At 38.4% G+C, this 21,269-nt stretch overlaps 1 protein-coding gene across 7 annotated transcripts in view; it reads left to right on the top strand.

Moving 5' to 3' along the window:
• MCTP2 (multiple C2 and transmembrane domain containing 2) overlaps nt 1-20,895 on the top strand; it is a 252,690-nt gene extending 231,795 nt beyond the window's left edge. For 5 of the 7 annotated variants that reach the window (XM_019945844.2, XM_033852092.2, XM_019945842.3 and 2 more), the window contains 3 exons: nt 10,541-10,650; nt 16,441-16,538; nt 18,711-20,895. In XM_019945844.2, coding sequence (XP_019801403.1) covers nt 10,541-10,650; nt 16,441-16,538; nt 18,711-18,779 — 277 coding nt within the window. In that variant the 3' untranslated portion in view covers nt 18,780-20,895. The remainder of the gene's footprint in view (nt 1-10,540; nt 10,651-16,440; nt 16,539-18,710) is intronic. The other 2 variants (XM_019945847.3, XM_019945848.3) reach the window with 1 other exon arrangement.
• The last annotated feature ends 374 nt before the right edge of the window (nt 20,896-21,269 follow it).

The following is a 21,269-nucleotide window of genomic DNA, read 5'->3' as shown; positions in this document are numbered from 1 at the left end:
TTGAATTTCAGGCACTGGCTTTGTTTAAGAATGAGAAATGTGGGCTTCCCTGGTGGCGCAGTGGTTGAGAGTCCGCCTGCCGATGCAGGAGACATGGGTTCGTGCCCCAGTCCGGGAAGATCCCACATGCCGTGGAGTGGCTGGGCCCGTGAGCCATGGCCGCTGAGCCTGCGCATCCGGAGCCTGTACTCCGCAACGGGAGAGGCCACAACAGTGAAAGGCCTGCGGTATAGAAACATCAGCTAATGTCATGTGCCAGCCAGATACTGTTCTAAGCCCTTTACATAGCAACTTCTTTAAGGAGTTACTTAAAGGAATTGGATTAAATGATTCCAACAACACTACAGAGTAAGGATTGTTAGTATCCCCATTTTACAGATGAAGAAACTGAAATACAGAATGATTAAATATGAAGCCTAGATCACACGACAAGTAAGCCATTGATCTTCGGTTTGAACTTCCCCTCCTCACTTTACACTATAATGTCATTATCCTCTGGGGATCTATTCTCTTTCTTTGTGTGTTTTTTAAAATAAATAATACTTTATTTTTAATTCATTTTTTTGTTGTGGTATAGTTGATTACAATAGTATATTAGTTTCAAGTGTGCAAGATAGTAAATTTTTATAGATTATATTCCATTTAAAGTTATTATAAAATATTGGGTATACTCCCTGTGTTGTACAATATATTCCTGTAGCTTATTTATTTTATACAGAGTAGTTTGTACCTTTTAAACCCCCACCCCCATCTTGCCACTCCCCACTTCCCTCTCTCTAGGAATCTATTTTCCAATGAGGGAGAAGAACACTAATAAGACAATTAGAATAGCATTGATACTAGGTAGAGGTTAGGTAGGATGCGGGGGGAGGTCCTACATCCCAGGAAGGTTGTAGGAGAGAGAGAGAAACAAAGGAAAGTTCTGAAGAAGCAACAACTTATCAGCATCTCTGAGAATGAGAAGAGCTAGCTGGGCACAGAGTTGATGAATGGGGGGCACCTTTGTGCAGAGGCTCAAAGCCCAAGACTGTGCTAGATACAGGGAGACGGAAGGGTGTCAGTAGGTCTGTGCCACTGGGGATGGACGTGGCAGAGCCTGGAGATGCGGCTGGTCATGCAGGGCCTTGAGTGGATGGAAATGCAAATGAAAAAAATTGAGTGAGGGAGGTACTGGCAGCAAAGAAGATAAGAGGATGTGGAGTGGGGGCAAGACTGAGGCAAGAAGGCCATGTCCTCTGGTAAAAGTATCTCCATGTTTGAATGTCTGTTAATAGACAAATGTAGCTGTTGTGCAGTTGATAATGGTCAAGGAACTGTGTCTGATGAGAAGAGGTCAGAGCGATTTAAACAGGCCCCCAGCTCTACAGTGCTTTTGACGGCGGCTGTGCCCAACACAGCTGTGGTGGCCACGTCTGAGACGTATTTTCAGCCATGAACAGAGCACTATTCTACCCAGCTGCAACACAGGAAGGCACATGAGGCTCAACTCCTATTAATTCTTTGGCCATTCATTACTACAGTGACCTTAAATTTCCCACTGGGCATTCAAGTACAACGTCATGTGTAACTCTGTTGGAATTCCATTGTAATTCAGCGCATGAGGACCAGGAAAAACTTTTACCCCAACTTTTGGCAGCTAACAAATAAATAGACTTACATAAATCTCTCAGAGCAAGGCTTCCCTGCTCCTGACAGCAAAGACCCTGATGATTTTGCATTTACATGGAGTGAACGGTATTTTCTTTTCTCTACATTCTCTAATTACCTTCTTTCATTGTATACAGGTTTCAAATGTATGCATGCATCAGGCTAACATTTGCTTAACATGTGACGTTTATATTATCCCAGGCAGCAGACAGGGTCGGTCAGAATACTGAGGTATCTTGTATGTCCTGTGATGATAGAGTGGTGGCTCCAACACTTGTGTCCTTGAGTGGTGAGGGAAATCTCCACAGAGGAGGTAATGAAATTAAGGTAGACCTAGGACAGGGGAGTCATCCCTGCAAATGTTCCAGAGTAAGGCTTAGAAGGCACACTCCTAGGAAGAAGAACTTCTTTGAAGTAATATTATGAAATATTAAGCAACGATGATGAGAAAGCAGGATAAGTGAAGTTTGAATGATGGTGAGCACGTGGGGAATGATAGATTGATGGATCTTATATTTTATCTAAAGTTACATGTTTAAGGGACAGAGAATGAAGGCAGAAAGACCAAGGTGAGGACAGGAGGCCAGTTGTGAGGAGAGAGTTCACAAACTGTGGTGAATACCACGCATGTATGAAGGAAAGCATCATGTGGGTAAATCACGAAAGAATGGTCTACAGGATTTTATGACCCTCGTTTCTGTTTCCATGGGTAGAAGAGTCAGAGGACTTCATTTTTCCATGCCTAGGAAATGAGGAAAATAATGACTTCATTGACACAAAGGTCAACTAGTGGGGCACCCATTTGGGAGAGAAACTCTAGGATGGAGTTTTACCCACCTTACTGGATGTGATCACAGTAATTTCTGGGTTTTGTTTTGAAATTTTGTCAAAGACATTCTTAGGATGTGTTAGTAAACCTGAAGAGTTGAATGAATGAATGGGGATTCCTTGGATTTTTTCATTCATTGAAAGGTTTGAGTCAGGGATTCCCTATTTAGAATTTAGGGAGCTGCCAAGTCAGGAAGTCCGGGGATTTCTATGAAAATATTTAACAAATTGTTTAATTTTGAGATGGAAAGCTTTGATTTATCAGAGTTCTTCAATCTTGGGCATTCTGTGAAAGACAAGATACTCCATGGTAACTGGAGTGATGGTCTAGTAAGTTTTTGAGTGTTAGTGCCAGTATCTTTGAACTAAGTCCTCAGTCTTACAAGCAAGAATATTCAGTGGATTAAATGAGTAAAATGTGCCATCTTACATTTTCTGAAATGTCTACTATACAGACAGTGAGTGTAGGCTCTTGAGCCAACTCTCTGGATTCAGATCCCAGTTCTGCCACTTATACTGGAGTAAGTGATTGGGGCCCATTATTACCTTTTCTGACTCAAGTTCTCATCTGTAGAATGGGCATAATAATAATTCCTACTTCATAACATTCCTGGATGAATTAGTGCCTATAAAGAGTTTAAACCAGTGGATGGCCTTTAGTAATCACATAAAAATATTAACTATTATGAGTATTATTTTTGGTAAATTGCTTTGACCTTCTTCCTCTGTGTCTTAAATTTTTAAAAAACTGTGAAACATTTAAACATTTTACCACTAAAGCTGTGGGTTGCCAAGAGAAAAATACATGACTTAACTGACTTGGCTGTTGGGAGGGCTAATCTGACAGTGTGTGTACGAATGTGTCTGGTACATATCTCCACTTTTAGCATCCAACACATAAACACATGTGACACACCATGCACACAAGCAGACGATCATTGAGATCTTTATAAGGATTGCATTAATTGGGAAAAAAATGACATCTTGTTAAAATTTATGTTTTCTAACATATGAATGTAATATATTCCTTCATCTACTTAGATCATCGTTAATTTACCTCAGTATTTGAGAGTTTTATGTATAAAAATTTGACACATTTTTGTGAGATATAGTCTGAAGTATTTGATTGGTTTCATTCAATTTTTGTTTGTTTGTTTTTGTGTTACGCGGGCCTCTCACTGTTGTGGCCTCTCCCGTTGCGGAGCACAGGCTCCGGACTTACAGGCTGAGCGGCCATGGCTCACGGGCCCAGCCGCTCTGCGGCATGTGGGATCTTCCTGGACCGGGGCACGAACCCGTGTCCCCTGCATCGGCAGGCGAACTCTCAACCACTGTGCCACCAGGGAAGCCCGGTTTCATGCTATTTTAAAGGGTATCTTTTTTTTCAGATTTCATCTCTACCTGTTTGTTACTGGGATATAAAAGTGAAATTAATATTCCTACATTGACTTTGAATCTATCAACCTTGATAAACTTAATTATCTTAATTTTTATATGAAAATTATTATTCTGGTTGTTGTTATATATAAACATATCATCTAGGAATATTTTTTTTTCTTTCTTATTTTTCAGTCCTTATACATTTTACTTTGTTTTCTTGCTTTATTGTACTGGCTAGTAGCTCCAGTACAGTGTTGAACAGAATTGGTGTTGGTGAACATTCCTTTCTCATACATGATCTCAGACAGAAAGCTTTCAACATTTTACCCTTAAGAATGTTGTTTTCTGTAGGTTTTTGTAAAGGTGCTTTATTAGCTTAAGGAATTTCCCTTTTATTCCTAGTTTGCTGAGAGTTTTTATCGTGAATGTAGGTTGAGTTTTGTCAAACATTTTTCTGCATTCATTGAGATAACCTTATGGTTGTTTTTGTTTTCTCCTATTTTTGTTAATGTGGTATATTATTATGATTGATTTTCAAATATTAAACCAATCTTACATTTCTGGAATAAACTCAGCTTCATCATGCTATCCAATCTCTTTATATATGCTGGGATTTTATTTACAATTTTTTGGCCTAGGATTTTTGCAGCTGTGACCATCAGTGAGATTTGATATATAGTTTTCTGTTCTTGAAAATTCTTTATGGTGTGAAGGTTATTCTAGACTCATACAATAGGTGGGCAGTGTTCTCTCTTTACCATTATCTGGAAGAGTCTGTGTAAGCCTGTTGTAATTACTTCCTTTAAGATTTTATATAATTTTCTAGTGAAGTATCTGGGCCTGGAGTTTTCTTTCAGGGAAGATTTTAATTAAATATTCAGTTTCTGTAGTATATATAGAGATCTGTTCAGCTATTCTATTTCTTCTCATACCTGTTTCTGTAAGTTGTCATTTTCTAAGAGTTTTTCCATTTCATTTAAATTTTCTACTTTTTGACATGAAGTTGTTTATAAAATCCTCTTACTATCTTTGATGACAGTAGAATCTGTAGCATTGTTCACTTTTTTATGCTCAAAATTGTGTTTTCCCTTCTTTCTTCTTGACAGTCACTTATCAATCGTTAGTCTTTAGCAAGAACCATCATTTGCCTTTGTTAATCTTCCCTGTTTTCTTTTCCATTAATTACTACTTTTATTTTTATTACTTTCTTCCTTCTACTTTCTTTCAGATTAATTTATTATTCTTATTCTAACTCTTTAAGATGGATAGCTAGATCATTTATTTTCAATCTTTCTGTTTTCCTAACGTAAGCATTTAAAGCGCTACAGTTTCCTAAATGCTTAACTCCATGCCAAACATTTAGGCACTGATACTCATTATCAATTCACATTTAGTAAAAACTTTTTTCTAATTTCTATTTTTATTTCTTCCTTGCCAAGAAGTATATTGCTTAATTTCTAACAAATGGCCAACTTTTATAAATTTTTGAAAAGAAGGTTATTGAGTGCATTATTTTATATACATTTATTGATTAATTTGTTGATGGTGTTCAAATCTTTTATACTCATACTGGTCTTTATTTTTGGTTCTTCTTGTATTAATTAAAGATGTGTGTTAAAACCTTCCATTGGGGTCATGGATTTGTCTACTCTTTGTAGTTTGATCAGGTTTTGCTTTCTATATTCTGAAGTTATGTTATTTGGTTTGTACATGTTAAAATTGTTGTATTTTCCTGTTTAATTGGATCATTAATCAGTAGAAAGTGACCGATTTTAAAAATTGTTCTTAATGTCTTGTTTAACTAATGATGTGGCTATACCGTCTTCCTTTTGGTGCTTTCTTCATAATACAAGTTTTCTATCACTTTCTTTCAACCTGTTTATGTTTTAGATATCTCTCTTGTTTCTGAGAGTCACTGTTTTTTACTTGCAGCATGTAGTGCATGCAAATTTAATGTGGTTACTGATATACTTAGATTTAAATCTGTGGTTTTTATTGTGTCTTTTTTACCCTTGCTCTGTTATTTGGGTTTTTTTCATTATTTTCTGTAATTTTCTTCTATTTTCCTCTATATATAAGCACCCTTTTGCCATTTTGTTGCTGTTGTTGTTGTTACCCTAGAGTTTACAGCATGGCTTATTACCACAGTCTAATATTAATTGTTACTATTATCATCTTCCCAGTCAATTCAGTCAATTAATCTATGTTCCATGTCTCTTCTCTTTGACATCTTCTATCTTTTTGCTCTTTGTGATGCCTTCTAAGTACTTTCTTTGGACTATCTTGCATAACCTTATTTCCTCTGATATTTAAAATCCAGTTTAATCCATGCATGGGGGTCTTAACTTTTTGTTTATTTGTTTGTTTGTTTGTTTGCGGTTCGTGGGCCTCTCACTGCTGTGGCCTCTCCCATTGCGGAGCACAGGCTCCGGACACGCAGGCTCAGCGGCCATGGCTCACGGGCCCAGCCGCTCCGCGGCATGTGGGATCTTCCTGGACCAGGGCACGAACCGGTGTCTCCTGCATTGGCAGGCGGACTCTCAACCACTGTGCCACCAGGGAAGCCTGGGGGGGTCTTAACTTTAATCACTGCATATCTTTTCAAAGTTCTCCTTGCTTTGTTTTCAAATCTTCTTGGTCATTTTCATCATCTCTTCCTTGACTATATTTTTAAGCCTCTGTTTTTTGACTTTTAAATTATTAAACATTATTATTTAACACATTGTGTTTGCTTTCTGTATTTGAAGACTTTTGTTTGGGATTTTGCTGTTACTTCTGCTGGCTCTTATTCATGATGCTGTGTGTCCTTTTATATTTTGCAGTTTTAATTATGAACTCATATTCCTTGGATTTGTGTGTGTGTGAGGCATACTCAGATATCTGAGTTGATAGTGCATTTCCTTAGAGAGGATTATTGCTCGAGTCACTTTGGGGTGACTCAACCTGGGATCTCTTTTTTTAATTAAATTTTTTGCTGAGGCTTTTCAGAGTATACTGGTAGCATAAACTCAGATGATAAATCCTGGCACTAGCATCGTGACACACAAGAGAGTTCTTTGCATCCACTTATATATGGTGGATTTGTCCCTCCCTTCCTTTCTTCCTTTTTGTCTCTGTCTTTCTGTCTGTCTCTCTCAATTCATCCTTACCCTGAAAATGTAAATTTTATGCAGTGTTCTTCTACTTGAATCTTCCTTTGTGGAGGCCCTAGGCTTTATCTTCTGCCCCCCATGCAGGTAACAGATGCAGGAGTTCAAAATTTCAATATTTGGCAGAAATTATTAGAGTGAAATTGACTTTGGAGGTTGGTAATCTCCAGAATTCTTGCAATATATTTTATACTCTGATGTTTTCTTATTTTTATGTCAGCCTAATGGTGGCCTTCTCTTTTTTTTCAGGGTATTAAAAATTATTTAGCTATTATTTAACTTTTTTTAAAGGCAGGTTTGCTATTTTTAGAAAAGGAGCCATAATGTATATTTCTTTATAAAAAGTAGTTCCATGCATTTTCCATAGTTTTTATTATCTTCAAAAGGCTACCTGATATAATTAGCTTTTTTCATATTTATGTCACTTTTGTGCAATAAAAACAAGAAAAATGAGGCTAAGTAACACTTACTGAATAATTACTATGTGCCAGATATTGTTTTTAAGGGGTTTACATTTATTAATTCATTGAATCCCCTCAGCATCTCTATAAAGTAGAAAGTCATTATTCCCACTTTACAGATGGGAAAATTAAAGCACAGAGAAGTAGAGTACATTGCTTAGGCTCACCTAATGGAAAGGAGATGGGTTCGTTGCTACCTACCTGTGGATTGGCATCCAGGATCTGACACTTACTATGTCGCTGCTTTAAAAAGCAACAACAACAACAAAAACAGAAATGGGGCACACAGATTGGTATTTGTTTTTACTTGTTTATTTCAGTTTTAATTTATTGATTTTATATTTTTATTTATTTTGATTATGTGATATACATCCATTATAAAAGTAATCAAACAGAAAGCTTCCCATTATTCTCTGTAGCTCCATCTTCCCTCTTTCTTTCCCTCTCCCCCCATCATACTGAGCTATCATTCACAGTTTGGAGTATATCCTCCAGAGGTTTTCTCAGTATGTGTGTGTGTGTGTATATATATACATACTTACATATTTCTGAAACTTAGGTTTTCACTGTATCTAGCTTTGAGCCTCTGTGTTGAGGGCAAAGGTGTTTGTGTGGGTGTTCTTTTCATATTCTCATTGTTTTTTAAAGCTGTATTGTATTGCAGAATGTAAATCTATTTAGTTTTTCCTCTTTATTTAGATAAGTTTAGATATTTATTTTATTTAGATATTATCTTATTGATGGTACTGAAGCTATTTTCTTTTTTAACTACTGCAAACCATACTGCATCACACATTCATGTACTATCCCTGTGTCCTTGTGCAAAGATATTTGCAGGTTAAATTTCTTGCCCTGGCATAACAGGGGCAATTGTGGCATCCATAACATTTTCTCAAATATTGTGAGGTTGCCTACTAAAAAGTTCTACTACAAATTCTTCTATGGAAGAGAATAGTCAGGAATGGAACTACAAATATGTAGACATTTAAAATAACATAGAAAGCAATATGATAAAGGAGTGGGGGAAATATTGATTATTCAAATTCTTGATGTCAAGTCACTTGACTAGGGGAATTCTTTTACAAGAAATACCAAATCTAAAAATCAACAGGGAAAAAATTGATGAATTTAGTCATGTAAAATACATAATTTTTATCTTTAAAAAATTATAAACAAGATTTTTTTAAAAGACAAGAAAGCAACAAACTGGGAAAATGTTTGCAACAAATATGACAAAGGACCGATTTCTTTAGTATCCAAAGAGATTTTATTTGAAGAAAACATCAAGGGGGGTGGAGATAGACAAATAGTAACGTCTTTCCTTTTTTTTTTTTTGAGTTTTTACAAGTGTGCTAGAAGCAGAGCTAACTTTTTTTTTTTTTGGAAACAAAACTTAAGATAAAAATTTAATATGAAAACTAAGCTAGCCATCTTTCACGTGTTACCAGAGCTATTGTAAATGCAAGTACCTGTTAAATTCTAGCAAAACTCTATGCTATAGGTATTATTATTATTCCCATTCTTTAGAGAATAAATTATTGTTCAGACTGATTGAAACACTTTCCTCTAGTCACTCAACTTTTAGAGGTAGAGCTTGAACTCAAACCCATGTCAGTTTGCTTATAAAATCAATTTTCTTAAGCACTTCCCTAAATAGTTGCCTCTGGCAAGAAAATAAGCTAGATATCACTAAGAAACACATTAAAATGACCAACAGTCATATTAAAATGCATTCACCTTTACTTATATTTTAAAGAAGTGAGACATTAAATACACACACATGTGTACATAATATTGTATCTCTCCATATAGGCAAAGATTTAAAATATTAATAACAATTTTTAACAAGAGAGTGAGGTATAACTGGATTGCTCTTATATTTTTAAATTTGTTATTGAAGTATAGTTAATTTACAGTGTTGTGTATGTATATGTGTGTGTGTGTGTGTGTGTGTATATATATATATATATATATTCTTTTTCAGATTCTTTTCCATTATAGGTTATTATAAGATACTGAGTATAGTTCCCTGTGTTATAGAGTAGGTCCTTGTTGTTGAACTATTTTATATATAGTAGTGTGTATATGTTAACACCAAACTCCTAATTTCAGGCTTGATTTGCTCATCTGTAAAAGGGGGATAATCCTTACTTGTGAGCATTACAATCTAAATATATAAAAAAAAAATCTTAGGACAGTGGCACATATTAAATGCCCAATAACTATTATGAGCTGCTCTTCCCAAATCCCCTAACACCCACCCCACCAAAAAAACAGACAACAGAAATAAATCTTTCATCTCAGTAAAGATGAAGGCCCAGAAGAAGAAATGCCCCAGACACTCATGAGCTCTCATCAGGGCACTGGATTTAATGATCACTTTCTAGGATTGTGCAAGGATTTCCATAGTATATTCAGTTCTACATCCCATATTCTAGATCTCAAGTCAAAGCAGGCAATAGATAGAACAAAAGGAGCCAAGGGCCTTGTGAAAATAATGTACGGCAACATTCCCTACATTGTCTATGGGTTGGTGGTGTAATGGTTTATAGCCAGATGCTCCCCAGCCCATTTCAGGGCATTATGAACCTTCTGGAGTCAGTGAGTCTGGAAATTCTAAATATAAGTTATTAGAAAAATGCAAAAGCACTGTACTAATATCCTCCCTTTTCTCAATATTTACTGGCAACCATGTGTTAATTGAGAGAGAAATATTGACTTTGAAGTGACCTGACTCACCTTTCGTTTTGAAGCTCTGCATGCACGGAGCCACATAACAGTATTGCAGTGTTTAATCACTTTGGAGAGCCAAAGTCTCTTCAGTACTGTCGGTTCCAGGAAGGCAAAGTCACCAAGATTCTGACAAGCCGAATGGCAGTTGATCTTGTGACTTTCTCCTCAAGAATGTTTTTCTACTGCCCAATCAGTTTGGCAGATTTTATCTCCAAGTTTTGAGAAGAAACATTTCCAATAGACCTTTCTCATGTGTATAAACTAAGAAGTAAACATGGCAAAATGAATCTACAGCTGTTCTTGAGCCTCAGAGAAAATGACATGTATGTGGTTTGTCTACAGCACGTTTAACTGGACGGTCCCATTCCTTTCCTTCCTGGCCTGTTTGATACTGGCAGTCGCTACCATCACTTTGTATTTCATTCCACTGCGGTACATCATTTTAATCTGGGGTAAGTTTGGCACGGTCCTTTTGCTAGCAATCAATTCCAGGTAAGAACCAATAACTCATTTTTAAAGTGTGGCTATAAACTTTAAATGTGCTCTTGTTGGCAATTAAACATGAGATTAAGAAAAGTATTGGGGGAACAAAAACTTCCAGGACCTCCCTGAAAAGGCCAGTTACATGAACGATTAGCATAGATATTTATAGGCCGCTTGCATAATTGCAATCAAATAAAAATGTGATTGTGCATGCTATTTCCCTTTGGGCTTTCAGAGTCATAAATACTCTTGAATAATATACTGCTGTGGCCCAGTAACTTTCAGGAAACACTGTTATTCAGAGTGAGCAAACACCTGCATCTTGCCCTTTATATTATGTAAAAGTAGATCTAACCACTGCTAGCCTGCTCCTGACACTTTATCTCCCCTGGAAGGAAAAAAATAACCTAACTCAATACTTAAATCCAGAAGCAGTGAGGTGAAAGGGAGGGACCCTCAGTGACTACCTAACCAGTGCCTGAAAGGAAAGAAAAAGCTATTATTTACCAGGGGAAATGGTGAGCCTATATAAAGTTTAGCTGCTTTTAAAAAAAGTAGAAACAAAAACAGCAAACTGGAAATAAATGTCAGGACTTGATTTCCTACTCAAGCTAGCAATTGGAAAAATTACAAGCAACTTCGTGAATATTTGTGTCTGTTGCTGGGTGGGCGTTGGGTTGATATAAGGAGAGTGCATTGCAGTTAGTTAATTGGAGAAGCAATCGACACTTTTCTGGAAGAATCTATCAGTTTTCGTTTTCCATTGCTCAGCTCCTGTGACCACTGCTCAGTTCTTAACCGTAGTTACTTCTAGGGATCTTCAGATGTTAAGAGAGGTTCAGAGAAGTTCCAAATGTAGGTGACTGTGTTGAGATGCATTCATCTGTAAGCAAAAGCTGAAAGCCTGCAAATGCCAGGGTGAGGGGGAGCTATAATATTTCTAAAACCATTAAATGTAGACCATTTCCAAAGAGAACCCAGGCAGAATCCTGCTGATGAGAAGGGCCAAACTAGACATTCAGAAATGGGAAAAGTCATGGGAAAAATGGAATAACTCATAACATTTCAGAAATAGAATGATTTTGAGAGAGCATAATCCATTCATAATCCATTCTGTATTTTATCCAGGAGGTGAAAATCCTATTACATAAAGTCTGTCTCCTTTGTAACAAGCCCTAGAAAAGGAAAAGATATTCTAACTCCCTCTTCAGGGGTCCATTTTAATACTTCATGACTCTTACTCTTGGAGAAAGTCGTCTCATATCCATGCTTAGTTTTTGTTTGTTTTTCTGTTGTGTTTTTCAGTTTCAGCACATTGGCCCATATTTGACCTTTAGGAAGGAGAGCATGGAGCTTTTCAGGGGCCCATTGATTAAGAAGGAATACATATTTTATAAAAGCATTTCCCTGAATACTCATATACTGAATGTTATCTGTATAGATTGAATCATCTCATTCTTTCTTGTTTTTCGTTAAGTGTTAGTTTCTCAATCCATTTGCTGATCACATTTAAAACACAGATCTTAAAACTGTTGTCGAACCCTAACAAGAACTTGATCCAGAATTATAAGCATTTGGCCAGTGTTTTGCTCTTTTTAAAAAGTTGGTGTGAGTTGACGGTCAGCTTGTTAAACACTGTTGCACATGATTTCTTCATCCTTCTGGTATATACTTGATTTGCTTTTCTGCATCTCTCCCTCCAGAAAGAAGACTATACTATGTTTCTTCCTTAGATTGTCAGTATTGGGATTCCAATCCATCTTTCAATTTACCCCACATCCCTTTGACTTCTCCTCTTATCCTCCAAGTTCTTGGCAGCTTTTCAACACCAACTTTTTGCATCTACTTAATGAGACATTGTTCTATTTATTGTTCAACTTACGGATGAAATTATGAAATAGCATGGAGTTTAAGATGCTCTCCTGGATGAAAATAACCCTTTGATCTTTATGTTCTGTGTCTCATTCTTTAGTTTTAGACAGAGGTTTATAGTTTATTGATGAGCTTACCATGGATAAGCCTTGACTTATCACATGACCTGTTGCCTCTTCTCATCATGTAAAACCTGCCATACCATCATGGAATATATTCTGCCATTCTGTTAGGATTTATTCTTTTCCAAGACAAGTTAGTTATTAGCTAGCACAGATCCAGGACTTTCCTTTGCACGTCTCTTACATGATCGTATTCTTGGCAGAGAATTTATCACGTAGAAGAAGACAACTTTATACGTCTTAAATTTCTAATTTTCCTTTTAACCATATTAAGCATCAAAAGACTATTTCTTATCCTAAGTTACTCATTTTCATTGAGTCCTGAAGTGGTGGATAAGATCCTTAAATTTTTGTGTGTGATGTTTTTTAACCTTTTGGAGCAAAATTTTTTAACTCTGTGTTCTGTATTTCCCTATTCTTTACATCCAAATAACATTTTTGTATAAGTATTTATTAAGTAGCATAATTATTTAACATAAGTCTTTGAAAGCAGCCTAATTTCATGATGGCTGTGGGGAATATTCCTTGACTCACCAACTTTATTGTAAGGTTTTAAATGGTGAGATACTTTCTTTCCTCTTTAACCGTATAATTCCTAGTGCAGCTACATATAGGTAATAGATCTTTAGTGGGTACTTGGCAAATATTTTATAAGTGGATGAGTCTGCAAGTTTAATACCTGTGATCTACATAGATGGCATTTTCTGAGCTCACCACCTCTCTTATTTGGGAGTGTAATTATGAAAATTAAGTTAGAAGTGGTTTAGGAGGGATGTCTGGAATTTTCTCTAGAAAACTGTATCTACTGAATTTTGGTCATTTGTTTGTTGTATGTGTTTCTAGAAGGCAAGGCACCTTTGAGAATTAGATCCCATGGAGGTTTTCTGTACCTTTTGAGAGGTTTCCATATTCCTTCCATTCTGTTCTTCATCATAGATGCTCTAATTATACTTTTTCAGTTCTGATCTTAGCCACTTCTGATTTCCCAGGTAGATTACAAACTCTCCAAGCCAGATTTTGAGCTGCTTGAAAGAAACTGTGACTATTTAACTTTGTACCTCCATTTGATAGTGCAATATATATCACATGGAAGACACTTAGTGTTTGATACAGGAGCAAGCAGGGACCCTCTGCCCCATCTCGCCCATCCCCACCAGTATTTTGCAGTTAGGGCTACATGCCAGTCACTCATAAAGTGTTCTAATTCAGTTTCAAGTGTCTATTCCCTAGTGACCATATGTGCAAAGCAGCCATGCGATTTTTCCTCTCTCTTTCTCCGAGTGATTTATTTTTTTAACCAGAGGGCTCATTCCAATCCACTGATCTATTCAATCTATCATCATTAAATTATAGTGTCTTTCCCAAATGTTAATCCCTTGGGATTGAAATCCCACTTTCTTTCTTTGGCTAAGAAAAAAACCATAAAAATTTACGGCAGATATGCTCTATCTGTATCGTTTAGGTGAAAAAATCTAAAGGTACATCTAGCATGCTACTGGAGAAACCCACAACTTCCAAATTTGGTATGTAGTCACATACCTGCCAGTATAAAGACTCTTCCATCACCGCCTGCTTTGTTTTCTTGGCTTATTGACATCTACAGTAATGATGGTAGCCCCCTTCATTGTGGTGGAATTTCAGATTGTAGAATCCTCTTGCCTTTGTTGTCCAATGTGATTCTCCCTTCAACCCAAGGAACTATATAATATAGGTCTTTATTATTCAAATTTTAATATAAGAAATATAAGGTTCAGGGAGGTTAAGTAATTTGTCTGAAACTACAGCTAATAGCACATGGTGAGGCCAGAACTGGAACCCAGCTATTCTTGTTCCGAAACCCTTGTTCCTTGCCCAGTTGCCCTTTAAAGATGACCACAGGCTCTATGATCCCCTCTTGACACTTGATTTTACACTATACATAATATGGTGGAATTACTGACATTTGAGCCTGTGACATCTTAGAAAAAACAAGATGTGCTTTTGAAGCACACAATCTGAGTTCCTTATAATTTTTATTCTAACAAAGTTTTTCAAACATAGACTGTCGGAGTGCTTTGTGGACTTCTTCTGCCCTTATTGGTGCATTTGAGCTACTGGGCAGGTTTATAATCTACTCAGTGACTAAGAATGCAGTGTTTAGATCGGCTGTGATATTATCCCTGCCTGGCTGTTCATTGTAAAGACTCCAGATGCGCACACTATATATAATTAACAATAGAAGATATATCTTTCCTCAATACGTCTTTGTCTCCCTTCATCATTTTGCCTTGTCTGTTTTCTTTTGCCAGAAAGCCCATGCTACAATTAAATGTCTTTAGAATAACACAGTGGAGAGTATTTTAAAGGAACACTGGGGGAAATTTTAGCTAGAAACATGAAGCTGCCTGTGGAGGTAGAGGGAAGAAAGGCATAGAGTGGCTTTGACTTGAGAAAAAGTGGGCTATTTGCAGGAAGTCTTCCCCAGCCCAGTCAACAAGCACCCTTGACTTATGAACATGGCCAGGTCCCATTTGCCAAGCAGATGTGAACCCGACCCTCTCTAAAGAAACTACCAGGAGTTTGGCATTGTGTCAGGTGTAATGGCATGCCGAAAGTCCAGTTCTTAGATGAAGGCAAAATAATATTTAATGAGAGAAGAAAAACATCAAACCTCTACTGTGTTGTAGACTATTGAACAGGTAAATATTACCTTGCCTTCAGAGTAAGAGCCAGTCAGGGTACCACCAACGTGAACATTCAGCATCACGGAGATTGACAGGGACTTCAGATATGGTCCTTAATAAACAAGCACTCTGTGGGCAAACTTCAGAAGGCCACCTTCTGCTTCTAAGACTCGGCACAAAGGGTTGACATTTAGTGAAAAGACCACGTTTATAAACTCTGGCTACAGGCACACACACCTCCAAAAAGCTCCTAGGAGCAGAGTAGGAGACAAAAGCTGGTGGAGGGGCGCCTCCCTCTGAAGAGGGAACCGTGGGCAGAGCTTGTCCTGGACGTGCCCACGTGCCCAAGGTGCCGCCACCAAGGACAAGTTAAACGTCACACCCCCTTCTAATTACCATTGTCCTAAATCAGCACCGACTTCATGGCCCAGCCAAACCCTCGCACCAGTGCCACGGTCCATAAATTAAGCTAGCAACCACAGTAAGATAATTTTCCAATAATAACTTTTCACAGTTTCCTGCAGCATCAAAGTAAAATCAACATGTCAAGTTCTGTTCTGCAGTGAGAGAAGAGAAACCTGTGAAAATGAGTTGGACGGGGGGGGCGGGAGATAGATTTCTTGTGGGTTCTTTTTAACAACAGAAAAACAACTCCCACCCTCCACCTCCCGCTGCTAGGTTTGGTCCAGAGCTCCCAAGCAGAGACTTGTTTGGGCTAGTGAAGGCCTTTTCCCATCTGGGACATTCATTTTCCTAGCAGAGGAGGCTGTTAATCAGTGTCGTCCAAAAAACCAGTGAGCTCCACAGTTTTAGTGTGTGTTTCTGCCGCCCTGCTGATGGAATTGTAATGGGATTTTCACAGCTGAAGAAGGCAAAGCCCCTCTCCAATGATCCCCCTTTCCTTCCTCCAAGAAGAGACATTTGTGAATGATTCCACATGACAGCAACGTGTGCATGACTTGAGGTCCAGTAATTGTTTTCACACTAATTTTTACTTGTGATTGCTTCCCCTCTCCCAGTCAGGTGAGTTTTTAAAGATAGATAGATGGATAGAGAGACATCAGCAGACAGACAGAGATCTCCCGATATTTCTGTTTTTCAGGCATAAATAAATTTACTAAGAAGTTTCGAAATCCCTACGCCATCGACAATAATGAGCTACTAGACTTCCTCTCCAGAGTACCGTCTGATGTTCAAAAGGTATGTAATGAACGCTCACCCCCAACAGGGGCCCCGACCCTGAAGTCTGGCCTGCCTCAGAGCCAGAGGAGCACAGGGCTGTGCTTGTGTGAGTCATTGAGATAGCGAATCAGAAAATCCTTAAAGAGGCCAGCCTTGCAAAGAGGTGGCAAGAAAACCTTTGTCCAGAAGCATGAGATGATTGGGGAAAATTATCCTGAAAAAGAGCTACTTAAGAATGATCTGGAACTCACACTGTGAGGCTGTAGTGCAGTGAGGTTTGTCCCTTTTCTGATCGTTTGCCTTCCCAAAGAGGATAAGATGGGCTCAGCGAGTAGGAGAGCGTGAGATCCAGAGCTGGGGGAGGCCTGCTTATTTTCCTCCTCTTCCAGATGGCAGGCATTCTACGGGAAGTAGGGGGCAAGAGGATTACTCTTTTGATTCTTCTTTGCCCCGATTATCTCCTAGGCCACCCTCCTATCCCTTTCCCTTTGAAGACTTAAAGATGCTGAGGGCAAAGCCCCCACTTACTCTAATACACATAGAGGCAGAGACAGCATGCAATAATTTGAGATCAGTCAGAAGTATTATTCACAGGTAATGGTCACTTAGTCCAGTAGTGTCCCTTTTCTTTGGATACACAGAGGTTAACCAAGGCAACAATACTGGAAAGTCCATAGAGCAGCCTAATTCAGGCCCCTGCAGATCAGGCTGCTATAAATCCAGAGGCGGGAGGGCAGGCAAAGACCTCTCTAATGGAGAAGAGAAATCATAGAATAGGTAGATGGGGAGACCGTGGCATGAAATGCCATCATGACGATCAAAGACACAATCTTTTATTGTCTGAGAGAATCCCAAATCAAGTATCAATTTCTGGGCCACTGTACCATAATTCATTTCCCAGCAGCTCCAGGTGGATTGCGGAGACGTAAGGCTGAAAGGCCCCAGAGAGTTTCTTTCCTCTTCCAACTTCTAGAGATTAAAATAGATCTTGTGATGCTTTATCTTTTAACCTTCATTTAATGTTATAATTATCTATTAAAATGCATTCTATAAATATGAATTTCCTTGTTAACATTGCATTGCATGATTGTAAAATAGTAACTTGGCCCCTGTTTGTTTGGCCTTGAAGATTGGCAGGCGTGTCATCCCCTAGGGGACCTTCACAAGACACTCTAAAGAAAGCATGCTTTTTTCACATATCTGCTTTCCACCAAGTGTAGCTCAGTTTATGTGATGGGGTAGGATGTCCTTGGGGAGTTTGGCACAAATACTCAAAATAGTGAGCACATGTGGTCTGTAATACAATACTTTAAATAAAGCCATTCCACCATCAGCCTATCAAAGCCCACACACCAAAGCAATACGACTGCAACATACCATCACTTGAGTCACAATATGAGTTTGTGCCTGCATCCTTGAAGAATGGAAATTCCCATCAAGCCCCCGCTAAGGATTATCTGTGCACAGTTTGGGCACCAGCCCTGAGCGAGGTCATCCAGTTGGAGTTGGCGTGAATACAGAGGGATACAACAAAACAGCATTTGAGGAAGATGTACAGTAAGCTAGCAAGATCTCCGTGTATCTCCAAGAGCACTTGCTGATAACACAGTAGACAGTTTGCCACTGGGGACTCCCCACGTGCTTATATTTGTCACAGATGTTTTAGCCATTACACTGTAAATGAAATTCATTTATAAGAGAAATCTTTATTAGTCTGGGGCCAGCGTTAATTTCAACATCTCTCCCCCCTCTGGCAAAAGAAATGTATGTAATTGGCAGAGATTTTTTTCCCCAAGATTTTAGATATTTCTAAATGAATAATTCTTAGTAAGTTGCTGTATCATATACTAAGATAAACATTCCCAAGAGGCTGTTATTAAGCTCTTTTCTGGTTGAACACGGGCATACACAGAACTAAAACCATCTAGCAGTGCCGAGAGCAGGTAGAAACCCAGAAACCCATGCATCTCATTAGAAAAATCTGCTTTTAATATTTTGGTTTCAAGAAATGATGCATGACTCTTCAAATCCTTCCTGCAATTAATCCCTCCATGTTCCTGTGTTTAGAAAATGATTCATTACCTTTGAACCTTCCTTCCTTTGCCTTGGTGTGTCCTCGGGGAGCCATTAGCACACTGTGGTGAGCTAGGGTTACCTAACTGCCAGTGTCACGTCTGTCTGTTTTCACAGGTGCAGTATGCAGAGTTGAAGCCCGGCAGCAGCCAGAGCCCCCTTCGGAAGAAGCGCAGCACACTCTAGGACACACACCGACCTTGGACGCCAGCACCCGATTCCGTGTTGGGCTGATTAGACCAATATCCTCTCTCGTTCAGTGGTATCCGTGGTGTCAGTCTGAAATGCGTGCTGTGTGGAGCCCTGTCTGTATCCTCCCCCTTCTTCGTGGCACAGATGCACGCACATGTGTGTGCATCCGTGTGCAGGGGTGTCCTGGTTGCATCTTGAGTCAGCCCAGCAAAAGGGAACAACCCAGAGATGGTAAAAGACTAACATCCCTTCTCAAGTAGGAGATAAAGCAAGGCTTCCATGGGTCTGAGCACCCTCCTTGAGAACAGCCAGGAGGCCACTTGGATTCGAGCATGACTTTGAACTCGTTTTCACACATCCAACAGATTCTCATTAAGATTCAGTTATTTTCACTCCCCACCCCTACACTCCTTTCAGATGATTGTTCATGAGTCCGTTTTCTTCTCTGAGTTAACAAGTCCTTGATAGATAGTCACCGTCCACCCAAATAATATATATTATAAATAGATTTTTTAAAATAATTACCAGGATTAGCCCAATTCTTTAGGGATCTTTCAGCTTTAATTACCAAAGACCTATATGTAAAATTTCAGTAAGCTGCTTGGTGCTGGATGCCAGCCTGCATCATGGTCCGTTGCTGGCAATGGATGTCCCAGGAAGGCCCCAAGGGATCATTCACCCCAAACCTGAAGGTTTCCTGAAAGTATGTGGTTGCCTCAAATAGCCATTTCTTCTGACTTGACTTTTTGCTTATCTCCCAAGTAAAATCTCAATATTATAGCTTGAGAAAGAGGGGGAGGGGAATGAATGAATGAATTCTGAGAAGTGTTTTGAAAGATAAAGGCTGAGCAGCAAGGGACCAATGTACGAGGCTGCTTATCTGATTGTCATACTCCCTTCATTTGCCTGCGTTTTTAAGAAAGTGAAAATGCTGTAGCAATCCAAATGGATCTTTTGTTCCTGAGCAAAATAGGCTACACATAATAAAAATATATCTCAGAACCCCATTCCCAGAAAAGTACCCCCCCAAAGTCTTTTTGAGTATATCAGCCTTCATCGTTTCACTGTAACCCCCTCCAAGTAAAAATCCCAATTTTTATGCATATATAAAATGTATACAAATACCTTTCTGTTCAAATAATGTTTAAGTTGTAAAGACTGTATTTTGTTGACACGTACTTTGTATGTGCAGATTTATATATATATAATATATATATATGTATTGTAAAGAAAAGTTGAGGTAAAAAGATCTAATAGTGAGTTTTACTGTTTTTTTTTTTTTTTTTTCCTCCCTCTCTCTCTGGGTTGTAATTTAATAATCTTCAAACAAAATGTTTATGAAAAATGCCAAAGATTCTAAACCTTATCATCCTGTGTCTGTTTTTCTTCATATTCTATCTTCCTGGGTTGCTTTCTGGCTGAGCCAGATTTCTGCATGATTTGATTTACTTCAAGTTAATGAAGCTGGCTGAAAAAGAACCTTGCAGAAATTATAAAAGCTCCAGTAAATCTCTGAGTTGTACATACAATAGATACCCAAGAACCTCTTTTGTTAAACCAGTTAATCTTTTGTGTAAACAATGCCTCATTGTCTCACTCCCAACTACCATCTAGTTTATCATAGTCTGTCATTTTGTAAGGACCTAAGTCAGACATTTTTAAACAGACACGTGAGATCTGATCAGTCATTTGAATGAAAACTTTCAGCAGCAAAATAACCCCTTATTTATTTAAAAGTGGAACCAATACTTCATTGTTATTCTCTTGCAATAGAATTTCAAAATGAAATAATTCGCCTGAAAAGAAGGCATCATTAGTTAGACTTATCTCTTCTGTAGTCCGACTGGAATTTTCAGCATTAAGTTTAGGACACAAACAGTAGCTGGGATGCAAGAGCAAGGACAGAATGAACCTTTAACAAACTGTATGGAAAGCAGTTGTTAATTAAGTAGGCATGGGATGTTAAAAATGAATGCTATCTGCAAGTGAAATGTTAAGATTCGTACAAGTAGTCAAACTCGTATGAAAGATTTGGGGATGCTTTAGATAAAATTTATGGATTATGGTTTCACAGTGTGATGATTAAAGATAATTTAGTAGGAATGTTGAAGTCTGGCCAAGCTCTCCTGGTTCTTCCAGTCCTGCTTGGTGTCTTACAGGCATCTCTTCCTCAGCAGTTCGGAAATTCAGCATTATCTTTCCCTCCATGTGTGCAGGACCCCTAACCCCACAGTCTCCTTCTAGCTTTGTTATTCCTTATTGGCACAGGCATCTTATGGGCTGGGAGGCCCTTGGCATCCCTTTTTTCATTCCTCGTGCTTTTATCACCATCTCCCAACCCATAAAATCTGGTAGATCAGTGTTGACACATTATCTTGTCCGTTTATGTTTTGTACATTTCCATTCGCGACCACCCAAGCCACCGCCCAAGCTGAGGCCTCTGTAACCTCTCACAAGTCAAGGTAATGGTGCCAATTACATTAT

The sequence above is a fragment of the Tursiops truncatus genome, chromosome 2 (genome assembly GCF_011762595.2).
Source record: "Tursiops truncatus isolate mTurTru1 chromosome 2, mTurTru1.mat.Y, whole genome shotgun sequence".
NCBI classification, from domain to species: domain Eukaryota; kingdom Metazoa; phylum Chordata; class Mammalia; order Artiodactyla; family Delphinidae; genus Tursiops; species Tursiops truncatus.
Note: the sequence above shows the minus strand (reverse complement) of the source record. Positions and strands in the feature narration are given on the sequence as shown.